General features: G+C 46.2%; 1 protein-coding gene across 1 annotated transcript in view; it reads left to right on the forward strand.

Annotated features, from left to right (window-relative positions):
• LOC126252165 (toll-like receptor 2) overlaps window positions 1-15,599 on the forward strand; it is a 167,515-nt gene that overhangs the window by 57,542 nt on the left and 94,374 nt on the right. Inside the window, exon 3 of the mRNA XM_049953033.1 lies at window positions 12,079-12,389. Within this exon, the coding sequence (XP_049808990.1) occupies window positions 12,202-12,389 (188 nt within the window). The 5' untranslated portion in view covers window positions 12,079-12,201. The remainder of the gene's footprint in view (window positions 1-12,078; window positions 12,390-15,599) is intronic.

The raw sequence follows: 15,599 nt of genomic DNA on the forward strand, positions 1-15,599 counted from the left end.
GCACCGCACTCGGCGTGAAAATTAGGCTGCTAACTTCGGCAAATAAATGTCGAAGTCGACATGATAGTCGCCTCTCGTGTATCCATGGAAAGCTTTAGGTCATCTGTCACCTTTATTATGTTGTTTTGCGATGTTTACGGAAACCTGACTGGTATCCATCTAGTACATTGTTTGTAGTTAGGTCGTTTGTTAACTGGTCCTGGACTGTACACTGATCAGCCAGAAAATTATGAAAAAAAGCGGAAATTTGTGGTAATGTGTCATGGGGTCAAACTGCTGAGGTCATCGGTCCCTAAGCTTACATTCTAGTTAATCTAACTTAAACTAACTTACGCTAAGGACGAGACACACACCCACGCCCGAGGGAGGACTCGAACCACCGACGGGGGCACCGCCGCTGACCGTGACAAGACGCCCAAGACCGCGCGGCTACCCTGCGCGGCTCAACATTATGACCACCGACCCACCATCGATATAAACCCGTTCTGGTGATAGCAGCGTCACCTGGCGAGGAATGACTGTTAGTCAGACAGCCGCACCGCGCATACAGCATCAGTGAGCGTGCTGCCCGTGTGTAGAGGTGGGACGGCATGCTATCTATCTTAGTTTCATCGAGGGGAGTTTGTGATGACCCGGCCGAGCCGTTCTAGGCGCTTCAGTCCCGAACCGCATTACTGCTACGGTCGCAGGTTCGAATCCTGCTTCGGGCATGGATGTGTGTGATGTCCTTAGGTTAGATACGTTTAAGTAGTTCTAAGTTCTAGGGGACTGATGACCTCAGATGTTAAGTTCCATAGTGCTCAGAACCATTTGAACCATTTTGTGATGACCCGGAGGCTCGACACAAGAATTTCGGAAACTGCACGACTGATGGCAGTTTATGGCGGGTCATGATCCATCGAACATAGGCCGGTGTGAGGTGGAGCGTACACCATTAAGTTAAGTAGTGGTTTTGACTTTCTACAAATGTACTATTTGTGTTTTCGTTTTCTTTTTCGTTTATAAATGTATAGCTATGGTGTTCTTTTAATCATTGACAAAGGTCTTCTTAGGCACTTGTGGGTTTTATTGTTGTTCTGAAGAAGGTGTAGTTATCTACGCCGAAACCTGGGTTAACACTTAACATTAGGTGCTTTTTTTCGCAATCGAGGCGAGTTTTTTGGTTTTTTAATAGTACATGTGTCACGCAGTCTCAGGCCTTACGCTCACATAGTTCACGATGTCCACACAGGGAGACAAATATTATACCGTCATTTTAGCTCTTCGAGGCGCGGATACGTCATTGATGGTTACAATGTCTGTATTTATACAGTGCCTGTATCTTCACAATACAATGTCCTTGGGACAAGGATTCATGTCTGTCTGGATGCGGAGGCTAACCTCAAGGATTTTGGTACCCGCGGCGGATTCGCGCGATCGCCTCCCCCCCCCCCCCCCCCATACACACACACCAAGTCAGCGGCCTCGGACGCGCGGCGCCTTTGATGCAAGGCGTGCATTGAGGGGATACGTTACTAAACAATTTGCAGCGCGGTAACGGCCACAAGTAGCGTTGTTAAGCTACACACGGTAGTGGGTTGCGACCTCGCTTCAGCGAGATTAATACCCATACTTACATGTGTGATGCAATTTACTGCAGCTCTAGCATAAATAAATTATGTACACTTTGTAAAAGAATGTGCGTGTTTCGCCGCTGATACCAGTAATTCCCCAGAGCGAGTAAACAGTTTTAAAAATAACTGTGGTAAAATTTACAAAAATTGTGTTTGTTTTCAGTTTACCTTAAACATATCCTTCAAGTGATATATCCTTTTCCCATTTTTTTGAAGTTTTACTTTCATATTTTTCGATGACCATAACAATTTTTAATGAGGTTGCGGTATAGTTTTCGGTCTGTGTTTAACTAGAATTGAACTTATATTATTCTCTTTTTATTGATTACCAGTTTCGACAGATCTGTGCTATCGTAATCAGATCTTGTAACTTATTAACATTCGCCATTGTGGTGTAAGGACGCTAGCACCGTATGATCTATGTTTCATATCTGTGGTATTTAGTGTTTCAGTTGCTGATATTCCTCGCTACCATTTATTGTAAAACGACGCAACATCACTATGTGGCTTGCAAATTTGTAAAGATAGTGAGCTTCTGTTATTATCTTAATACATCCGATTATGACAGCACAAGTCTGTCGAAACCGGTAAACAATAAAGAGAGTTGACAAACTGCCTACTGGCTTCTGTCTCGGGTTCTTCGGCCGACGTTCATCTAATGATTTTTCTGACATTTCGCCAGCACGAGTGGCTGGCATTGTCAAAGCTTCACCCTCCATTGCCGGTGGTGAACTGGAGCCGAGCTCGCGGGCGCAGACTATATGTACCTGGCGCGCCAACGTCCGAGGGCTTCTCCGCGGTCATTTCCGGTGCGGTTCTCCTCTTGCTACCTGCGACGGTCGTTCGCTGCAGTACGGGAAGCCAGGATCCGTTTACCTTAAGGCTTTCTTCTTTCTTGTTCAAACTGTTCGCGTGTTTTTGTATTTCCACAGCTTCTCTGAACAAGCGCGTGTGATAGTGCTTCTCTACAGCCGTAACTTCCGTGTCGGCGAATTTTATTACGTGGTCGGTCTCATTCAGTGCGTGCTCTGCCACGGCCGATTTCTCCACCTGCCCCAACCTGCAATGTCGCTTATGCTCTTTGATCCTGGTGTTAATGGATCGACCAGTCATTCCGACATAAACTTTTCCGCATGTGCATGGTATACGGTATATTCCCGACATTGCAAGTGGGTCTCTTTTATCCTTCGCCGATCTAAGACACTCTTTGATCTTCCTTGTCGGTTTGAAAATCGTCTTTACGCCATGTTTGCGCAATATACGGCCGATTCTGTCCGTCACTCTGGGAATGTAGGGCAGAAAGGCCGTACCCGACATTTCTTTTCTGGTTCCTTACTTCGCCGAGTGTTTGGCTCTGTTAGACTTCTAATATAATTTGTGGAGTACCCATTGCTCCACAGGACAGTTTCCAGGTGTTGCATTTCTCGTTTGAGGTGTTGCGGCTCACATATTCGTCCTGCTCTCGATACGAGCGTACTGATTGTGGTGTCACCGCCAGACACCACACTTGCTAGGTGGTAGCTTTAAATCGGCCGCGGTCCATTAGTACATGTCGGACCCGCGTGTCGCCACTGTCAGTGATCGCAGACCGAGCGCCACCACACGGCAGGTCTCGAGAGACGGACAAGCACTCGCCCCAGTTGTACGGACGACTTAGCTAGCGATGCACACTGACGAAGCCTCGCTCATTTGCAGAGCAGATAGAATAGCCTTCAGCTAAGTCAATGGCTACGACCTAGCAAGGTGCCATAGCAATTGATAGTTATCGTATGAAGCATATCTCATCAAGAACGATGTATACAAATGATGGATTAAAGTTAAGTATTCCAGAAGCTACGTACTTTTCTTTATAGCATTCATTACGTATCCGGTTAGTGCTCCTGCGTGAGCTTATAGCGTGCATTTCGGCCTCCTCAACCAAGTAGTGTGCGTAGTGTTGGCTAACTGCTAACACTACACTGATCATGCCTCTTTTCTGGCTCGGGTGGTGGTTTGACAGTTTGTGCAGGTATCGGTCCGTGTGTGTCGGTTTTCGATACACACTGTGTCCCAGGTTTTCGCCGTCCCTTGTGACCAACACATCTAGAAATGGCAGTTTCTTGCCCTTTTCTACTCCAATGGTAAATTCTATGTTGGCATGGAGGCTGTTCAAGTGTCTTAGGAAGTCACCGAGCTGTTCTTCACCATGGCTCCACACCACGAAAGTATCATCGACGTACCTGTACCACACCTTAGGTTTGCAAGTCGCCGAGTCCAGTGCCTGTGCTTCGAACTGTTCCATGAAGAAGTTGGCCACCACTGGACTGAGAGGACTACCCATGGCGACGCCTTCCAGCAGTTCGTAGAAGTCGCCATTCCACGTGAAATAGCTCGTGGTGAGACATGCATGGAAGAGCTTTCTGATGTCTTGCGGGAACATGGATCCGATGTGCTCCAGAGCGTCGCTGGCATAAGCGACATTGCAGGTTGGGGCAGGTGGAGAAAGCGGCCGTGGCAGAGCACGCACTGAATGAGACCGACCACGTAATAAAATTCGCCGACACGGAAGTTCTGGCTGTAGAGAAGCACTATCACACGCGCTTGTTCAGAGAAGCTGTAGAAATCCAAAAACACGCGAACAGTTTGAACAAGAAAGAAGAAAGCCTTAAGGCAAACGGATCCTGGCTTCCCGTACTGCAGCGAACGACCGTCGCAGGTAGCAAGAGGAGAACCGCACCGGAAATGACCGCGGAGAAGCCCTCGGACGTTGGCGCGCCAGGTACATATAGTCTGCGCCCGCGAGCTCGGCTCCAGTTCACCACCGGCAATGGAGGGTGAAGCTTTGACAATGCCAGCCACTCGTGCTGGCGAAACGTCAGAAAAATCATTAGATGAACGTCGGCCGAAGAACCCGAGACGGAAGCCAGTAGGCAGTTTGTCAACAAGTGGCCACGAAAGCCTCAACAATTTTGTAATAAAGAGAGTTACAAGCGATCTTAGCGTACCTGATATTTGAGAACGATATAACAATTTAGGTCGCCACCAGCTGTTGACACAACGTCAAACATATATGAATTGTTCCTGTTGCTCATGGGATATTTTTTTAAACTGCAATCTACCTTTTTAGATAAGTCGAGAGATTCATTACTACCACGAAACTGCTTCCAAATGCGACATGGAGGAGTTTAATATCAAAAAGGCAAATTGTTCAATTAACAATTCATGTTTTCTACTCAGTGAACAAGCAGAATGCGTCTGAAATAGCACTATATGCATCCACACGTCTTTGTACTAAAAGGAAAAAGGGGATTCCCTGATAATAACAATAATTATTATATTCAGCACTTTATAATGTGATTAAGAATTAATTCTCTGGGACAGTGTTTCCATTTTAAATATGAAACCATAGTTTTAGCTTGTCGAGTTACATCGCACCAGAATTCCACTCGCAGCTATGGGAAACTGGTTTCACTTCGAACATTACATTGTATTTATGCAAAAACATGCCGCCTGTTAAATGAAAGTCAGTCTAGCGGAATTATCACAAACGACTAAGGAATCTGGACATCGAGCTGTAGTATTACCTAGTTATGTACTGATCAAAGTTTAAATCTACATACATTCAAAGACTTTCACCCCTATTTGTTCATACAGGATGCCGCTAAACAATTACCAGTCTGAGCGGCACTGTTGAACACAGCCACCAGAGAGAGGCGCTGCTGCAGCTCTCAGCGCAGTTGCCACATCAAATGGCTCTGAGCACTGTGGGACTTAAAATCTGAGGTCATCAGTCCCCTAAACTTAGAACTAGTTGCCAATATTCGACGTGTAGTGGGCTAGCAACTAATGAGGCAGGGGGGGGGGGGATGGCGGGGGGGGGAGGCTCGGGATGACCTTCCCCTCCCACCCCTCGGCCCAGCAGAAGCCATTACTGCAGAGCTTGACAATGCCGCACGATTCATTGCAGGTTTCTTGTTGGTAGCATTCTACTGAAATGATGAGTTAATCAAACATTTTTCCTCGTGCGTTAACTGTGTTTGCTTTCTTACACAGACAGACACAAATAGTCGGTGTATGTATACCTTTTCGGAGATGATTGAGGGACTCGGCTGTTCAGTACAGCAGTTGATGGTTAAAGTCATAACTATATCAAGCAGAAATCTACAGGGACCAGTCTTTGAATGCTGACCCCTTTTTTGACCGGAGTAGAGGTTGGAATCTTCCTACACGTCGGTCAGAGGGCCTGAAAATGGCGTAGTAAATCGCCGAAATTGGTAGCCAAATAAAATAACAGTTTGGAAATTAGACGGCTGAAAGGTATTTGCTTTGACATTCTGTCCAGATACAAATAGATTTTTGACATTAATAAAGTACAGCAAAAATGCACAAATACGACGTCTAAAATATCGAATGAAGACGTTACCTTTATTTTTGGTGTGAGAGAACGGATAACCCCAGATCGTCTTCATGTGATTGAGCATCTCTCATCACGACCAAACAGTCTTTGGCATCTTCGCTGCTGCTATCCTCATCATCCGGTAAAGAAACTACAATGTTTTATATTGATTCTTTCCCTATGCCCCCTTCTGTGTTCGACCTTACAATCTCTTTTCATATATGGTCCATGACGTCCTTCCGGTTTTCTGGCATTATTCGCGTGACAGCATCATTTATCAGCATCTCTGTGTCTTGCAACATAAAAGTTTCACTTCGATTAGTGACATCTGCATTTATTTGAGCACAGGCAAAATCGAGGGGGTCGTAATGGCAGTGGTATGACATTGCGACAATGGTTCTTTGATAACGTATCAGTTATATATTGCATCTCCTGTGCCTTGTATCGTTTTCCTAATTCCAGAAGTTTCACTTTCATAACATTCTGTTCAAAGCCTATTTTATTATCTTACAGCTAGATGACTATTTCGTCTCTCCTTGCACCAGCCTCTGGTTCCTTATTTAATTGTACAGAATGGTACAGCACGTTGTCCATTACAAAACCTACCAGAGAGTAATGAACTAGTGTTTAAATGTGTCTGCATTCATTTCCTCGTAATAATCGACAGTTTTGTTCACTGAAACACCATCTTAGCGTAGGGCACAAAGCTGTTCATGGAGCCAGCGTGAACAATAATTAGTCGCCCTACCTTACCAGCTGGCACACTCATAGTTCCGTGGCGCACTTTTCTGTCCATGTGACAGATCGTACATGACACAACTTGACCCATGTTTCGTCAATCCCTCACGTAGGAAGCGACATCTCCACGCCACAAAGTCTCTGCATTCCATCAGCACTTTTTTTTTTCGGAGAAATTTTTCCTCTGGAAGACAATTTTTTCTTAACGATGAAGAGACTTGTCGATCCGTCTGTGAACGGACCACTGTTTGACAATGATGTCATCAACTTTTTAAGTGTCGGATTGTCGTTACTGCTGTCGCACGCGTGTATGTGTTGCTTGATTGCATTTTGGTCAAAGTTGTCTGTCTCAGTCAAAAGATACGATCTCTAACTCGACTTTCCTGGCATCGCAATAAGAGGTCTCCCAGCTAAACTGGCAGCCTCTTTATCATTTGTGTTTCTCTTCACTGTCCTTTTAGAGATGTTTGATGCTTCTGTCACCCTGTCAGTCACTTTACTCACTGGTATCAAAGGCTCCCCGTTGTCTTTTTTCCTTTCAAAGTAAACAGGCATTCTGTACAGAAATTCGTGTGCTCGAGATTTAAGAGTAGCTTCTTTTCCAAAAGTTCTCTTTCTTGCACTACTGGAACGCATTTTCGACGCTGCAGGGGACTCACAGAATTAGTGGAATCCACGTGTATAAACATAAACCTATACGATATACACAGCACAACTGCCTGAAAGGACGTGTCACCTAACACTGTGGAAACACTGGGGCGTTGCCACGGTAATGTAAATAAAATGTCATGGTCTGACTGGCTGTCTCGAATGCGCGAATCACGTGCACCAAGCCACTCCAACTGTCAAAGCTCTTCTCTTGCCGTTCAGAATATAACTCACAGAGGTGGTTATCACATTTAGCATTCAACCGCGATTTTTATATATATTTTAACAACGCGTTTCGAGAGACAATGCTCTCATCATCAGGTTGTAAAATCTATGTCGCGAAATTAAACGTACTAAAAAGACGTTTAATTTCGCGACATAGATTTTACAACCTGATGATGAGAGCATTGTCTCTCGAAACGCGTTGTTAAAATATATATAAAAATCGCGGTTGAATGCTAAATGTGATAACCAGTATAACGACAACTGCTACCTCGACTCCATAATGGATTATATCAAATCACAGAGGTGGTTTCCGGAATTCTCCGACAAACCCTGATGTTCGTATGCCTCCGTTTCTGCATTTCTTCAGCATTCCTTTTTATTAACCCTGCTGCCTACGTAGATCCGTGCTCGCATTTCCTTGAAAGGCATTAGTACTTACCCCACAGTGTGCATACCTCCATGCCAGCTCTCCACCAACATTCCTTACTAATGATCCTGCTGTCCAAATTCCTCCATGTACCCATTTCTGCGGTATTCATTAGTACTAACCCTACTGACTGAATACTTCCATGTTTCCGTTTCTACAGCATTCCTCAGTACTAACCATGCTGTTCGCAATCCTCCATGCTCACACGTTTTTGGCATTCATTAGTACTACCCCGCTGTTTATATACTTCTATACTCACATTTTCCTGACATTTCTTGGTACTAATCCTGACATGTGTTTACCTCTGTGCCTGCATTTACCAAACATTCCTTGGACACACTGCTGTTTGCGTACCTCAGTGCCCACATTTCCTTGGCAATCATTGCTGCCAACTCTGCTGTACGCATACCTCCATGCCCGCATTACCGTGACATTCATTAGTACTAACCCTGCTGTCAGTATTCCTCTGTGTCCACCTTTCTTCAGCATTCCCTAGTACTAACCCTGTTCAATGTATTGCTACATTGCATTTCTCCAGCATTCATTAATACTAACCCTCCTTTCTGTGTACCTCCCAACATTCTGTGGTGCTAATCATGCAGTTCACTTACCTATGTGTCTGCATTTCAGCGGTATTGATAAGCACAAACCTTGCTGACAGCATACCTCCATGACTGCATCTCTCCAGCATTCATAGTACTAACCCTACAATCTATGCCTGCATTTCCCTGACATCCCTTGGTACTAACCCTGAGGTGTACATACCTCTGTGCCCACATTTCCCCAACATTCCTTGGTACTAACACAGTTACCTGCATTCTTCACCATCTCCATTTCTGCAGCACTCCTTAATATTAATCCCGGTGACCACATACTTCTATGTCTGCATTTCTCCAGCATTCCATGGTACTAACCCTGCCACCCACATACCTCTGTGCCTGCATTCCCCTGACATTCCTTGGTACTAATGCTGATGTGGTCATACCCTTGTGCCCGCATTTCACTCAACATTTGTTAGTTCTAAGGCTGAAGATCACATGCCTCCATGGCTGCATTTCTCCAGCATTCTGTATTGCTAACCCTCCATGCTACCTCTATGCCCCATTTACCTGTAGTTCCTTGGTACTAACCCTGGTATGTGCATACCTCTGTGCTAGTATTTCTCCAAAATTTCTTGGTTCTAACACTGCTGCCTGCATACCTCAGTGTCCGTTTTTTTTCTGGAATTCCTTAGTACTAACTGTTCTGTTTGCATACCTCAATGCTTGCACTTTTTCGGCATTCCTTAGTACTATACCAGTTATTTGCATGGCACTGTGTACCAATTTCCCTGACATTTCTCAGTACCAATGTTTCTGTCCGCATACATCTGTGCCCACATTTCCTTCTCATTAGTACTAACCCTGCTGTGTGGATACTTCTGCTGTCTGCATACCACTATTTCTTGGTACTAACCCTGCTGTCCACATACCTCTATGTCTGCATTTCTCCAGCATTCCTTATTACTAACCCCGTTGTCGATACCCACCTGTCTCTGCATATCTCTGGTAGTCCTTACAAGGGAACCTCCCCATCGCACCCCCCTCAGATTTAGTTATAAGTTGGCACAGTGGATAGACCTTGAAAAACTGAACACAGATCAATCGAGAAAACAGGAAGAAGTTGTGTGGAACTATGAAAAAAATTAGTAAAATATACAAACTGAGTAGTCCATATGAAGATAGGTAACATCAAGGACACTGGGATGCCAAGTGTACCGTTGTCCTGTGGTTAGCGAGAGCAGCTACGGAACGAAAGGACCTAGGTTCAAGTCTTCCTTCGAGTGAAAATTTTAATTTTTTATTATCAGTTTATGTGACAAACTCTTATGTTTTCATTACTATTTTGGGAATGATTATCACATCTACAAGAAAACCTAAATCGGGCAAGGTAGAGGAATCTTTCTACCCATTCGCTAAGTGTACAAGTTAGGTGCGTCGAGAACATATTCCTGTCATGTGACGCACATGCCGTCACCAGTGTCGTATAGAATATATCAGACGTGTTTTCCCGTGGAGGAATCGGTTGACCTATGACCTTGCGATCAAATGTTTTCGGTTCCCATTGGAGAGGCACGTCCTTTCGTCTACTAATCGCACGGTTTTGCGGTGCGGTCGCAAAATACAGACACTAAACTTATTGCAGTGAGCAGAAACGTCAATGAACGAACGAACAGATCATAACTTTGCGAAAATAAAGAAAGTAAAATTTTCAGTCGAGGGAAGACTTGAACCCAGGACCTCTAGTTCTGCAGCTACTCACGCTAATCACGGGACCACAGTTCTGCTTATCTCGCATTCGCCTTGATATTGCCTATGATGCATATGGACTACTCAGTTTGTACACTCCTGGAAATTGAAATAAGAACACCGTGAATTCATTGTCCCAGGAAGGGGAAACTTTATTGACACATTCCTGGGGTCAGATACATCACATGATCACACTGACAGAACCACAGGCACATATACACAGGCAACAGAGCATGCACAATGTCGGCACTAGTACAGTGTATATCCACCTTTCGCAGCAATGCAGGCTGCTATTCTCCCATGGAGACGATCGTAGAGATGCTGGATGTAGTCCTGTGGAACGGCTTGCCATGCCATTTCCACCTGGCGCCTCAGTTGGACCAGCGTTCGTGCTGGACGTGCAGACCGCGTGAGACGACGCTTCATCCAGTCCCAAACATGCTCAATGGGGGACAGATCCGGAGATCTTGCTGGCCAGGGTAGTTGACTTACACCTTCTAGAGCACGTTGGGTGGCACGCGAAACATGCGGACGTGCATTGTCCTGTTGGAACAGCAAGTTCCCTTGCCGGCCTAGGAATGGTAGAACGATGGGTCCGATGACGGTTTGGATGTACCGTGCACTATTCAGTGTCCCCTCGACGATCACCAGTGGTGTACGGCCAGTGTAGGAGATCGCTCCCCACACCATGATGCCGGGTGTTGGCCCTGTGTGCCTCGGTCGTATGCAGTCCTGATTGTGGCGCTCACCTGCACGGCGCCAAACACGCATACGACCATCATTGGCACCAAGGCAGAAGCGACTCTCATCGCTGAAGACGACACGTCTCCATTCGTCCCTCCATTCACGCCTGTCGCGACACCACTGGAGGCGGGCTGCACGATGTTGGGGCGTGAGCGGAAGACGGCCTAACGGTGTGTGGGACCGTAGCCCAGCTTCATGGAGACGGTTGCGAATGGTCCTCGCCGATACCCCAGGAGCAACAGTGTCCCTAATTTGCTGGGAAGTGGCGGTGCGGTCCCCTACGGCACTGCGTAGGATCCTACGGTCTTGGCGTGCATCCGGGCGTCGCTGCGGTCCGGTCCCAGGTCGACGGGCACGTGCACCTTCCGCCGACCACTGGCGACAACATCGATGTACTGTGGAGACCTCACGCCCCACGTGTTGAGCAATTCGGCGGTACGACCACCCGGCCTCCCGCATGCCCACTATACGCCCTCGCTCAAAGTCCGTCAACTGCACATACGGTTCACGTCCACGCTGTCGCGGCATGCTACCAGTGTTAAAGACTGCGATGGAGCTCCGTATGCCACGGCAAACTGGCTGACACTGACGGCGGCGGTGCACAAATGCTGCGCAGCTAGCGCCATTCGACGGCCAACACCGCGGTTCCTGGTGTGTCCGCTGTGCCGTGCGTGTGATCATTGCTTGTACAGCCCTCTCGCAGTGTCCGGAGCAAGTATGGTGGGTCTGACACACCGGTGTCAATGTGTTCTTTTTTCCATTTCCAGGAGTGTATATTTAACTAATTTTTTTTCACGGTTCCACACAACTTCTTCCTGTTTTCTCGATTGATCTGTGTTCAGTTTTTCAAGGCCTATCCACTGTGCCAACTTATAACTAAATCTGAGGGGGGTGCGATGGGGAGGTTCCCTTGTTAGTACTACCCATGCATTGTCGGATCGCAACCAGTGAATATTTTGAAAAGTAACAATATGATTCGTACCGTTAATATTGAGCGGCGGTGTTTGGCCGTGTTCGCAGGACGAGAGGCCCGCGGTTGTGGGCGAGGTGTTCTGCGCGAAGCCGGCGGCGCTGGCGGTGCGTTCGCCCACCGTGCTGGACGGCTGCAGCTCGGTGGACATCGCGGTGGCGGTGGGCGTGCCGATGGCGGCGCTCGGGCTGCTGGCCGGGCTCGTGGCGGCGCTCTGCTACTCCTACCGCTTCGAGCTCACCTACCTGCGCCACATACTCGGCGTCAAGATAGGCGCCGCCCGGCGCGGCCGCCGACACCCGGGCGCCGAGGGCACCGCCGACGACCACAACTTCAAGTACGACGCCTTCGTCAGCTACAGGTGAGTTGGTCCCACACACCGCACTCAGCACGAGCAGCAGCACGTACAATTCGGCGCTACAACATGAGGAGAAGACGTCCCCGTTTTACTGCTTATAAAGCAGTAGATGATGTTGTTGCTCAACATGTTAATGGGCAAGTGTTTTTACACGGCCCTTCTGTTTTTACGGGGGCTGAGTTTAATTTTACTACAGATAATGCAGTAGACTATGACCATGGCAATGGTTGGGTTACTGTTGCAATAGCACGTTACCCAGGAGACAAGGAGGACTATTTTTCCTTTAATTTCCTCAAGGACTGTCGCCTTACCGGGAGGTTTGTACATTCTTCTACGACCCAGAGAGCTTAAGCTCGTGGCAGGGCGACACAAGCCATACAGGTTTCTTGGAAGGGAGTCAGACGAAGAGCAATCCGCATCATGGGGTGGGGGAGGGGGCGGGGGCAGTAGAGGGAGGCTCCTAAGCACGCAGAAGCGAACTCTCCTATAGGAGACAACCTCGATGAAAAACAGGAAGGACATCCTACAATACTTTCAGAAACCGATCCATAGCTGTAGTGAAAGAACGCATCTAAGAGAGACCGCCCAAAAAGGAAAATAGGTGTGCTGGCAGCCCCACCACCTAGCTATCCTGGCTACTGGTCAGTATCCTGTAATGGAGAAATCATAATGTCACTCAGAATCTTGACAAAAAAGCAGGCCAGATGGATAAACTTAAGACAACCTGGGCATACAACAGGAATAAACGGCTTGGAATAGACAGTGTGTTCAGACTGGCTACTTGTAATGACCACTCCACAACAAATAAAACAGGTATGGCATGATCTACAGCGGTGTCCCTCAGAGGGAAAGAACCTGTTCTGGTTCAAATGGCTCTGAGCAAAAAATGGTTCAAATGGCTCTGAGCACTATGGGACTTAACATCTGTGGTCATCAATCCCCTAGAACTTAGAACTACTTAAACCTAACTAACATAAGGACATTACACACATCCATACCCGAGGCAGGATTCGAACCTGCGACCGTAGCGGTCGCGCGGTTCCAGACTGAAGCGCCTAGAACCGCTCGGCCACACCGGCCGGCCGAACCTGTTCTGGAATCGATGTTCTATGTAAGAATGGGTAGATCACTTAACTAATTAGGAGGTACTTAACATAATAGGGGAGAACAAGAATTTGTGTCACTACTTGTCTAAAAGAAGAGATCGGTTGGTAGGACACGTTCTGAGGCTTCAAGGGATCGCCAGTTTAGTGTTGGAAGGAAGCGTGGAGGGTAAAAATCGTAAAGATGAACACACTAAGCAAATTCAGAAGGATGTAGGTTGCAGTAGTTACTCGGAGATTCGGAGTCTCCATAGTGAGATCCTGATCGTTGGAATGTTTCCGCAATTGGCGCCCGGCCCAGGACGCTCATTCTCACTGAACTGGTCCATCGTCGCCTGTGCCGGCCTAAATATTGCCCATATCCCAGGATACTGCTGGAACTATTTTCGGTCACGAGTCCCACGGAGGAGAAAAGGTTTGTAACCTCTTCGGGTGTTTAGGTTGCTGCCTGGCGGCGTGACCGTGCACAGCCCTCTCGTGGAGGTTATCTACAGAGAGGTCGATTGCCCGCATGGCCCACCTGTGTTGTTGGCTGCTGGCTGAGTAGGCGCACGACCTCGCCAGAGCAATCAGCCTTTTTTGTTATTAGGATTATTATAGTCTTCTAAAAATCTGTTCCACCTGTCTAATATATATTCCACCTACAGCTGCAATAGTTTTGCTTTGGTTGGGTTGTGGAGGGAATGTAGGCTAATCTAGGTCACTTGTTTCAGCTTAAGTACTCTGACAAATTCTGCTCTAATATCGGATCATCCTGTCCATCTCCATCCACTTCTTGTGCCCTTTCCATAACAATCTCTTCTAGTTACTTAATATTACATCACAACTCTACACATTCCTTTCACCTTTCAGTATCCCCCTCTTCACTTAGTACTAGCTTCTCTTTTCTCATTATTTGATGATATCTATCTCAATCATTTCGTTATCTAGTTTCTTCCTTTATTTATTGTGATTTGTATTCTGCAATTAACAGAGCAGGAGATGCCGAATTTATTTCATGTTCCTTAATTTTCTGATAGGTGCTGTCTCTTTCCTTCAGTTATGCTTCCTTGGCAGCATTTCTGCTTCGCCACTCTTCAGTTTCCATCATTGTTATTTTTTGTATGTCTGTATTCCCTTTCGCCTGTTTCCTTTACTGAATTTTTTTAATTACCCATCTCATCAAGTAAATTTAATATCCCCTATGTTAAGCAAAGATATCTGGTGTGTCTTCCTTTTTCGGTAGCTGTTCAATTGCTGTTTCACTACTTTTTTTCTCTCGAACCTACCCGTTCATCTCGTATTTCCTTTGTTATAGGTAGTCGTTGCTTGACGCCCTCTCTGGTTGCTTCAGCTGAAAAACCTTTTTCACCTCTGCAATGTGCATATATTAGCATATATTCTCCACTGAAAGTTCTTTGAACCTTTGAACATCTTGCTGATCGTGGAAACCCACCTGCAGCAATGGCCTGGTCGTTTCCGAGAATCTATATTGTGTCTGATCTGCAAGTGGCACCACTTCTCACCTGCAACATCTGCCCTTCTCAGTAGAGAAAACGTAATGCACGGGAACCAAATGCCTAGCCTCTTTTATTTATCTTAATCGATGAAGAGCGGGATATTATGATTACAAGTGCCAACATGAGAGTGGAGAAATGGTTTTGAAAATTTGTTCTAACATACACAAAGGTGTATAAGTTTTAAATGTTACCATTTTTAAACGCAAGAATTGCTGTAGATCGAAAGAAAAACGCCTTTTACATGCTGCACATTTAGTTTTCATACTTAACTTACGCAACCAGACGCGTTTCGCCTTGTTGCTAGGCATTTTCAATGAGTTTTCTAAAATATTACACGACTGTTTTCGTTCGCACGTATAGGTCGTCGTTTGCAACACAGCTTATAAATTTAGTAGTGTCAATTCAACATGAAAGGACAAGAGCGTACTGCTTTCTTTGATGTCCATTTGTTTTTATAGTTAGAGTTTTAACAACTTCATGAAAACAGTTCTGTTCCTCGGCAAATCAAATGCCAGAGGAGTTTCGTCCATATTCGCTATCTGGCTTGGTTCCACACTGCTTTTCTTTCGATATTGAATGATAAAGCGATGGAAAGATAATATTTTGTCTCC

The sequence above is a fragment of the Schistocerca nitens genome, chromosome 4 (assembly GCF_023898315.1).
Source record: "Schistocerca nitens isolate TAMUIC-IGC-003100 chromosome 4, iqSchNite1.1, whole genome shotgun sequence".
In the NCBI taxonomy this organism is placed as follows: Eukaryota; Metazoa; Arthropoda; class Insecta; order Orthoptera; family Acrididae; genus Schistocerca; species Schistocerca nitens.